At 40.6% G+C, this 10,357-nt stretch overlaps 2 protein-coding genes across 2 annotated transcripts in view; one reads left to right on the top strand and one right to left on the bottom strand.

Moving 5' to 3' along the window:
* Positions 1 to 2,507, bottom strand: part of irg1l (immunoresponsive gene 1, like) — a 3,162-nt gene extending 655 nt beyond the window's left edge. The window contains exons 1-6 of the mRNA XM_034884436.1: positions 2,322 to 2,507; positions 2,030 to 2,084; positions 1,695 to 1,882; positions 1,227 to 1,319; positions 729 to 934; positions 4 to 46 (exon numbers count right to left, since the gene is read on the bottom strand). Coding sequence (XP_034740327.1) covers positions 4 to 46; positions 729 to 934; positions 1,227 to 1,319; positions 1,695 to 1,882; positions 2,030 to 2,084; positions 2,322 to 2,507 — 771 coding nt within the window. The remainder of the gene's footprint in view (positions 1 to 3; positions 47 to 728; positions 935 to 1,226; positions 1,320 to 1,694; positions 1,883 to 2,029; positions 2,085 to 2,321) is intronic.
* Positions 2,508 to 2,521: 14 nt separating this feature from the next.
* Positions 2,522 to 9,648, top strand: LOC117952293. Its single transcript, XM_034884435.1, has 11 exons — positions 2,522 to 2,771; positions 4,097 to 4,282; positions 4,373 to 5,887; positions 5,983 to 6,075; positions 6,161 to 6,265; positions 6,372 to 6,481; positions 6,593 to 6,784; positions 6,899 to 7,061; positions 7,165 to 7,330; positions 8,959 to 9,053; positions 9,146 to 9,648. The coding sequence occupies exons 1-11, from the start codon at positions 2,711 to 2,713 to the stop codon at positions 9,229 to 9,231; spliced, it is 2,772 nt and encodes a 923-aa protein (XP_034740326.1). The 5' UTR covers positions 2,522 to 2,710; the 3' UTR covers positions 9,232 to 9,648.
* The last annotated feature ends 709 nt before the right edge of the window (positions 9,649 to 10,357 follow it).

Raw genomic sequence — 10,357 nt, 5'->3', positions numbered from 1 at the left:
GGCGGCTGCACTTCCCATGGTCCCCACCACACTAGGAGGGTGAAACCTGGTGATGAGAAAGACAGAAAGAAAGAGACTATGGTCAGGTATTTTGGAACTTTTTACTCTTGTGACTAAAGGAGCGTTGAAAATGGCTGCTTTCCATTATTATGGTTAGCTCCGGCATGTAAATAGGACTCTTTGTACAAACTACTCTTTCACAAGAATTTCCACATGCAGAGCTTATTTCAGGGACGTTAAAGGAAGTAGGTTTTTAGCCATTTCATTATTTGATAAACAAGCAAATAATGTGGCGGGTCATTTGACTTGGTGTAAACACTTGCCAAATGGAGTCCTGTGTGATATTTTCCTCCACTAGCACTAATTGTGCTAGCAGTACCCACAGAGCCGCTGCTGTCCTTGAGAACATAACACACCTTTTACAGCTCATTGACACCATTAAGAGGCTGCACATTACACAGCACAGGCCTCCTTGTAAACTACACTGCAGAGATCAGCAGAGTCAAAAATGGATCTTTTTAGAGTCATGTGTATACTTGTTTCCTTGTAGAGTACAAATAAGAACTGTTCAACAGTGAACTGGCTTTATATCTGTTAAATTGTCACTGCAATTACCCGGTAGTGATTACAAAACCTACTGCAATTTTGCTTTTGGAGTAAAGACATTGCAATGTCTATGTCCAATGTGACATCTATGTCCAATATATCTCACGCCCTGAGGTTTTTACCTCTTGGGGATGTTGTGCGCCTCATTAGAGAACCTCATCAATCTGCCTTGGATCTCAATGCCGATGTTGAATGCCAGCAGGAAGTCCATGCCACTGGGTTTGCTGTTAGCAGACATCATTTCACTGAGTGCCAACACAGCAGGAAGGACTGCTCCTGAGGGATGAGTGGCAGGGTGCCAAGTATCATCAAAGTCCATGGAGTGAGTCTGCAAAAAAGAAAAAGAAAAAACACATTTTCAACAACAAAATGGTTGTGAATCATACTACATAGAGTAACTGTGCTTTGTGAAATAATACAGTAGCTAGCTTTAAACACTGTGTCTGTGTGTATGATGTAATTCAGTGGTTTTCTCAGTTAACACTCAAAGACATTGTATTTTTTTTAATTTTAAAATGCTTTTAATTGCCATAATATGGCTTCATCCACTCAAGGCAAATACATGTGGCAGAAATTAGCTGGGGACAATGGAAACCCATCTGTCCCACTCATTTACTCACAGCCACTCCATTGACAAAAGCTGCCAGTGTCGGGGAGAGCCTGGTGCCCCTGCGTCCGTACACAGAGCTGATGTCATCAGGAGCATACATGTGCTGAAAGGGGAAATGACGGAGACAGGTAAACACAGGGAGTTGTCAGTCACAGATTGTGTCATCACATAAAGGCTCCAGCATATAACTCTTCAGTTGAAGCTGAATAGTTTCTTTGTAAGTCATTTGTCAAACACAGAAATTTGGAGAAAAAAGTCACTAGACATTAAAACCCTGCCTGTTCCCAGAAGCAATTGAGCATAATAAGAACTTATAAGCAAATCATTTATTTTTTTGACTCAACTCATCTGTCCACACACAGCTGTTGCACTGACTTATGACTACTGTTCGCATAAGGTCAAGCAATTTCTTTCATCTATCTTATACTGCCTCTTATCAGATAAGACCTTAAATTTATTTATTTCCCCTCTGCCTCACCTGGCAGTGCTGCAGGGCCAGCTCAAACACGTCTGTTGTGCTGCCAATCACACCAACTCCAATGCTGTCCAGCACCATCCTTTTGCTGCGGTGGAGCACCACAGAGGACAGGTGCTGGGGCTTTACTTCACTGATGAACTTCCCAAAGCTGGCTGTGACTGTGTCATCAGGGGCCGGGCGCTTTAAGACTGCAAGGGGGAAAAAGCAAAAAATGGTGTTTGCACAAATAAAGATCAAGAGTAAATAAAGAAAAAATGATTAGTTTTAGTATTTGTCAACAAGTAAAAATGCTATCTGGTACGGCTGAGCCATAGACAAAACAGAGTTAAGTTTACCTTTCAATGCAGATTTATGCAGTTCTCTGACAGCCAACACTGGTCTAAAGGTTTTCTGCAGGACATAAGTTAGAATATAGTTACTGGCACCTGTAAACCAGTAAGAGTGACATTTTTTATTTTTATATTTTACATCTCAAATTCATTTTAAGCCGTGATCTGGCCTTTTAGTGGACATTATTATTAATATTATTTGAAGCTATTATTTTTGTATCCAAACAAAATTCATGAGTCCATACTGTATATCAATATTAAACATAAATAGTCCTGTACAAATATTGTAAATCTTTGCCTGTAATTTGGAGATCATAGCTTCAGTCAGTTGCTCTTCTTTTTTCTTTCTCTTAGATGCAGTAGGTTTGCTGTCAACAGGTTGTTGAAAGGATGGTGCTGCTTTTCGGATTGAGACCGTCTTTATATAGTCCAGGGCTATGACACTGTGCTGGGAGGAACAGGGCAGGGCCAGCAATAGAGGCATAGCCTAAACAAAACCTTATCAATGACCTTAGTAATTGAAGTAAATGGAGGAATTTCCACGTTGACCACCAGCATCACAATTCTCAGAAGAGAAAGAGGAAGGAGTGGTACTTAATTGTATAAGGTGAAGAGCAGTGATGTCACCTCTCAGGTTGCAGAAGGGGATTTTCATGAACTCCTCCTACACACAGGGAGGCCTTATGTATGACAAACTTTCATCCCTGCTTCAGAACAACTCAACAATCTGTCTGTGCGTCTTCACCAGGTAAGACTTTTTTTTGTCATTTGCTGTATTACTAAAAACTGCTTTATGTTTGTTTATCTATTATTTTTAAATCCTACAAAAAAATGAATGGTGATAACAGTTTTTTTTCACACGGTATAAATATCTACAGTCAGTAGGAATATGCTCTCTGGCAAAACAAAGTGAGTTAGTTTTAAAAACAGAATACCAAAATTACAACCCTGAAAACATTTAAATGACATAATCAAAACCAGTAGTGTCTTTAAGGTAAACACCAGTAAATATCAGTGTGTATAGGATAAAATGCCCACTTTCTAAGGTTTCTGTAAGTGTTTGGGGAGAGAAGACGAGTAAAGAAAGAGAGTAAGACTTTCCAATTCAACTTAATTGAATTTACAAGACTTAACAGTTTGTCACATGCACTTTATAGAATATTAATGTTCTTTGAAATGATTAGAATTGGCTTTTAGTCTTGTTTCTATTTTTTTTACATTGCTGTGCAAATACAAAGCACAAAAACAGAAACCTCTCTCTCTCTCTCTCTCTCTCTCTCTCTCTCTCTCTCTGCTTAAAACTTGCATCCATATTTTAGCAAATCAGTGATACTGTTCATATTTTGCTAATAAAGTGTTACAGTATATCAGCCAAGATTAAGATAGTATACTCAGTTCGTATTTTGGGGGATTTCTGCATTTGGTATTGCACATCATACTTACTTAAAGCTATAGGGTCTTATTTTAACAATTTTAACACCTGGCGCAGGTGCTTTTAAGGCGTGTCCAAATCCACTTAGTGTCTTCATTAATTCATGGGTGTGTTCTGGGCGTAACATGCACAAACCAATCAGATGGTTATCTCCCATTCCATTTAAAAGCCACACACGTTTGTATCTTGGCGCATTGCTATTATGATTGCGGATTTTATTTTTAGTATTTCGCATGTTTGTGTGTTGCTGCTCTTCCTTGTGTGTGTGTGTGTAAAAAACATAGTGTATATGCTGTGCATAAACCTAGGCTCATTTTACTAATTTACTGTTAAAATAGCAATGAAATGCTACGCTATTGACTTTTGACCCGGTTTTTGTTGGTCAATAGTGCAATCACTTCCCGCTGCCTCAAGAGAGCAACACAGCAAGAATTCACCTGAACACACCTCCCTGTAAGACCAGCACGCCAGTGGGCGCAAAAGCATTTGTCTTAATTAACTTTGTATCAGCTTATATGGAAATGGCTTGGATGTAACGGACGTTCATTAATATGAAAAAAAAGTTATGCAGTAAAGCTATAATTTAAAATGTACATACATTCATGGCTATGTCTTCTGTGTCATTTGTTTCATTGTTTCAGTGAAACTGCAGCTCGACAACAAAGACAGGATGGCAACATTAGATGGGTTTCCAGCCAGTTTCTATGGTGAACCAGGAGTGTTAGGCATGTTATCCAATGGGATAAGTGCATTCCTCGTTCTCCTACAGAATTTCAATACAGCTCACACTGGCAATGCACCAGTTGGTGTGGAAAACATACTTGCAGGTAAACGTTTTAGTCAACCTGTGAACATTTTATTGTGAAAAAATGAATCAAATTGTCTTAGTCATTACAATTCTGTGTTTCTTTTTATAGGTGTTCATCTCATTTTGATTGGTGGTATATGCCAACTGGTGGCTGGACTGATTTCCTTTAGAAGATACGATCATCTGAGTGGCACTGCGTTCATTGGCTATGCTGCTCTTTGGTGCAGTTATGGTGCCACTCGAATCTACTTTGGTGCCTTAGATGAAACTCCTGCAACAGCATCAATGCCACATCAGATGATAAACAATTTGTCCCTGTGCACTAACATGATGAGAAACATGTCTCTCAATGCCACCACAGGAATTCCAGTTAGCCATTTATTGCTGTCCATGAAAGAGTCAGCAATCGCTGGTCTGGTCCCTTATATCCTTCTGTCCTTTCTCCTAGCCTTCTGCTCTGCCACAGTTAATTACATCATGCCTTTTGTTTTTGGGGCCATCACAGCCACCTTAGTTTTTGAAGCAGTGGGTCTGGTAGCAAACTCCTGGGCTCTTGTGCTCTCTGGGGTTATGGAGTTGCTCATTCTGATTTTTGCCATCTATGGTTCAGCTGCACTGCTCGTAAAAGGTCTGACTCAACGTCTAGTCCTCAAAGGCTTTGGTACCCCCCTTTTTAATGTTCTGCTGCTAGGGACCCCCAACTCAGCAAGCGCCCAGAGCATTGGCCAGGAGAAGAAGAAAAACACAAAATATGCAGAGCCCATGGCCTTGGGTTTCTTCTGTGACACTGTTGCCTCCTTCATCTTTGCTTTCTACTGCTTTGGGTACATGAAGTCCTTTTACTTAGGAGCTGCATGGGTCTCAATCATCACAGTTGCCCAGCTGTTCTCCAGCTACTATGCCCATCTGCGCCAAGACTGTTACCACACCACTAAGTTTGGTCTTCATGCCACATATTGGCTGATCAAAGCTTGGGATGAATTTGTGGTATCTTCTCTGGTTGTGGAGGACATTAATGTGGCCTCAGGTAGGGTAATAATGGTGGGAGATTGGTTCCTTGTGGTGGCAAGCGTGGTGCTCTGTGTGGGAAGCCTGAACACGGATGTCCTAGAGCTGATCCACAACATGTTGTTTCTCCTGCTTACGCTCTCAACAATCCCCCAGATTCCTATCCAGGGATACTACATCTTCTTTGGTACAGCATGCTCCCTGTTCACTGCAGCCTCCCTGTATGGCACTTTCTCGCGTCTCATCAACACCATAGCAGAGAAGTCTCTAATCCCTGTAGGCCCACAGCCCATCTCCTCTGACCAGTTGATGAAGGCTTTGAAGTGCTGCAGGGCCGAGCAGGGGGACCAAGAACCACTACCTCAAACTGACCAGGGTTCAGACGCCCTGTTCTACCTTTCAAATGGGGTTGCAGCTCTCTCAGCTCTTCATGCAAGTTCATCTAGGACAAACTCCACCTTTCTTCATCTGACTATCCCTTGGGTCCTCATCCCTGGAGCCATCATCCAGGTGTATGTCTGCCGACTGCAGGTCACAGGAGGTGGCCGTTTTGGTTCCGTCATTTCATCCATCTATGTGGCAGTATGGGCAACCTGGACCTGGTTTAGGTTTGCAGGTACAGTAAGTCAGAACAAACATGTATCCAAATGAAGACATGTTCTGACTGAATTACACAATATTCTGATCCTACGTTTTTCTTTTTCTTTCTAGGTGACATGCTTCAGCTTTCCACAGAGGAAGCTTACGGTTTTACAGCCGGAGCCATTGCTCTCTTGGTCATTAATGCTTTCCTTATGCTAATTGGTAAGGTCAACGTGATCTTTTAATAGCAGATTTAATAATTAGTTTGTTTTTTAGCTTGTTTTCATTCTTCCATTGTCTATTTTAGCTGCCAACAGGAACCTGGTTTTGCTGTTTCTAACAGCAGTCATGGAGGTTGTTCTGGTCTGTTTCCTGCTTTCCACTCTGCAGCGACTGCCTTATAAGCTAGAAAGTGAGTGTGGATAAAGCCACATTCCGATCACATTTATGTTTTGAAATAGAAATAGACGAAAATAAAAAACTCAATATATTGAAACATTCTCACATTTTCTTTACAGTTGCCATGCTTGCACTACTTTCAATAATTTGTATATATGGGGTTCTGGCGTCACTGTTGAACTGCATTTTCTCACAAAGACTGCTACCTATGGGCCCTCCCTTAATAAAGGTAACCAATTAAAACCCTCCTTTTGCATTGCTTCGCTGATTCTGCAGTGGCCTATCTTATTTGACTTATAGACCACTTTTTCAATGTCCCTCCCTCTGTGGCCTGTGTCAGGAGAAGGTGAAGCAGGAATCTGCTCCGGATAGTCCTTGTCCTGTGACTAATTCCAGACTCACCAGTGGTCTCCTGAAGATCGCTGGCCTCCTGAAAGAAGGAGGAGTGTGTGGTATTCCCACAGACACTGTGTATGCCCTGGCTGCCTCCTGCAAGAATCCTCAAGCTATAGAGAAAATTTACAATATTAAAGTAAGAATGAAAAACATGCTAGTAGTTGGTATGAGTTTGAAGTTATAACAAAGATACATTTATTCAATTTCAACATTTTGTCTTTATAAACCTGTTATGTGTGACCTCGTCCAGGACAGACCAGCAGAGAAGCCCATCTGCATTTGCATCTCTAACGTGGAGCAGCTGGTGGCCACCAAGCCGCCCTTCAGCCCTCTGCTCTGGGAGTTTATGAGGAATGTTTATCCAGGCGGCATCAGCTGCATCGTCAGTAAAGGAGACTGGCTGTTCAAACTAGGTAGACTGTTCAGTTTAAATGTTACTAGATTCAGTTAACAACTTTTTCAGTTCATTAATATGAATTATCAGTATTCACGTCGGTTTTGATTTATCCTGTGTAGGAGTGGGACCAGCGTACGACCGTGTTGGCACCAGGGATAGCATCATGATCCGTGTTCCTAACCACACAGTGACGGGCCACCTATGTGACATCACCGGACCCCTTGCTATCACGTCAGCCAATCCTAGCGGAGAGCCAGACAGCACCCACCACACCATGGTCATCAAGTAAGGGTCTCTTTACAGAAATAACCCAGAGTGGAATGGTGGACAGAAGTCACAGTTCGGTTAATACATCGGTTCAGACATTCCGGTTCGGTATGACTTTGGTACAATGGAGGGAAAAGCAAAACAAAAATGCCGAGGGACAACATTTTTTTGGGTGAGGCTATTTGCACCCCTGGTACAAATAAAAGTGAATGCTATTCATACCCCGTTGCACACAATGTGTTTTATTAATACCTTGTGTGGTACAAAAATCTATGTATGCGATCTGCACCCATGTGCATTTACCCTGGCACACAATGTAATTAAAAAAACAACAACAAAAGAACTTCTGGGAAAATGTGGAAATTGCTTTATATTTTCCTTATGACATCACAATACTGCACTAATGTTCTTATCACATATTTGTGACTGTACTCCTCAACAGCATTGTAAGAAGCATTGTAAAACGCTCCCGTTTTAAAATCTCACACTTGTCCTGTTTTGATGCTTCTCAAAGTTCATGGGTTTTTTACCAGCTGTGCAGTAATTTAGTTTATAACAGTTTATTAACTAATCTAAAATGAAAGAAACAAGATCTCTTCACTCGGGAATCGAACCCCAGACTCTTGGGCCATTATTACTCTTGCAAACACTCAACTACCAGTTCTTGTGGAATGTAGTACAACCGTTGACGACTTGGTGTCTTTAAGCCTCGGTTGCTAGGTAACCATACTTTATACAAAAAGGGGTATTAACTAACTAACGATTTTATCCATTTTCTGCTAGAATTTCCATTGTTATAAACTTTAGAGACAAAATTTTCATATTATGCCAGTTTCTGGTGTCAAGGAAGATGAATGTCGGCCATGATTTCGGTGCACGTGAGCGTGTTTTTGTTATTACGTCACAGGGTGTGAACTGCTCAGCTGTGTGGCCTAGGCTTGTTTCTGGGGTGCAAATAGACACTTTTATTTTGCATGTCTCAGGCGCTTGTGTCATACAGTCTCTCCCCCGGACTGTGAACAGTAAGATGTAAACAGTAAAAAATAAGTACACAAGTACCATTTATTTCCATTCACATACCTAACAACTGCTGAACAACGCCGACACGGTCCTTGTCTTATCCACTACCATATCATATGTATTTTTATCACCTGTACTACTGGTACTGACCGGGAAATCAAAGTTTTCCAAAACTTGCAATCTTAAGGAAGCTGGCCGGATCTCTAACTCTGGGGGTTGCAACCGCTCACCATACTCGTCCTTAGTACTGCTATCTCTGACTCACTCACTGGACTGTCCGCTGACAAAAAACTGCATACATAGGCGGAAATCGGTTGCATAGGCACCAATCAGCTCTTCAGAGCTAAGGCAGGGATACAGATTAGGTGTCCTTAGAGAAACCGCGTATCTAATGGTAGTTCCCCATTACATTAATTAATTTGCACACAAGGTTTATTTTTTTTATACCATGTATTCTCCGTGTAAATTCATGCACCGAACTGCAAGGCCCGTACCGTTTCTGTTCAATAAAATTACATGTAACGTTCCACCCCTACTAAATACCATGTCATCACAGTACTGTATATTGCTAATGAATTCCCATTCATTCAGACTCTCTCCTATCATACCATCTCTTTTTGCCACAGTCGACTAGGTCACAAGATTCAAGGGGTACTGTGTGACGGAGACTCAAATGAAGTTGTTGCTTCCACCGTGGTTAACTGCCTGAAGATTGATGAAGGTGAAACGCAGAATATTCCCAATACGTTCTCTCTTTTTTGATTTGTTATCACAGGCAATTTCTAAAGCAAGCCCATCTCACTCTTTCCACAGGGACTATCACCATTGTAAGGGAAGGATGTGTCCCTGCAGTACAAGTCCGACAGATCTTCGACAGAGTGAAAAGCACTATGTTGTGATTGTCTTTTACCTCAATTATCTGCCTCAGAGAGCCTCATCATGATCAGAGTCTTCAGCTCCCCCGTTTCCATTAAACAAGAAACATTATGTAAATATATGAAAATTATTGCTGGTTGTCTAGCCTATGTGTACTATGTGTAACTGTGGATGTCTTGGCAAATGTTACAATAAAAAACATTTGTAGCTCACGATGTCCTTGATGGACACTTAACATTCTCAGCAAAAACTGTTTCAGCCGATGTTCCACAACTTAATGAAGATACCATTTCTCAGCAAAAAACAAAAGCTTGATCACTTTTAGATTTAAACTAGGTAAAAGAATATCAAAATATCTTTATTAACTGTGTTCATTAAGAAAGTTTAATATTTCTGTAAATATGTAAATTTAAATTATAAGCTACTGTATTTTTAGATGAATTTCAAACTGAAACTTAATTTGAAAGATATGTTTTGAAAGGTTTGTGTGCCAAAATAATAATAATAATAAAATAACAATGTCATCAATAATGTCATTTTCAATGGATTCATTTTTTAAAACATTTTATAGCATCTCTGCCTATTTCAATAGTTGACAATTTAGAGGTTAAATGAAACAATGGGAGAAAAAAGGGGAAAAACAGATGCAACAAAGGCCCCCGGCTGGAATTGAACCAGGACAGGTTTGAAAGCCCTTTCTGTTTTCCCCCATCTCCTGCTCCTACATTACAAAAGCATCATCCAACCCACCCTTCTGTTCTGCCAACCCTGTTTTTACACAATGCTAACAGCCACCTGCAAAACCCAACTCACTAAAATCACACATTTTTCCTCTAAGATAATTAGTCTCTCCACACCCAGCCTATCAAACATGAATGGCGAAGCCATCACACATACAGAATGGCATGAAAAACAGCAGCTGACACAGACCGTCCTCTGAATCAATTCTTCAAATTACTTCCACTTTGCAGTTATCAAATGTGATGTGTTTTGTATAAGTTGCATGTTTTATGTGTTATACTGAACATGTGGTGTTGTGATGTGGAAAGAAGATGTCTGGAAATGAATATCCCTATGGTACAATACAGACTCTATCTAATTTTAAAAAACACAGACATAGGGTCTTTCTTATCGGAAAAAACATTATCT

This window comes from Etheostoma cragini, chromosome 10, assembly GCF_013103735.1.
Source record: "Etheostoma cragini isolate CJK2018 chromosome 10, CSU_Ecrag_1.0, whole genome shotgun sequence".
In the NCBI taxonomy this organism is placed as follows: Eukaryota; Metazoa; Chordata; class Actinopteri; order Perciformes; family Percidae; genus Etheostoma; species Etheostoma cragini.
This window is presented reverse-complemented; position numbering and strand designations above follow the sequence as displayed.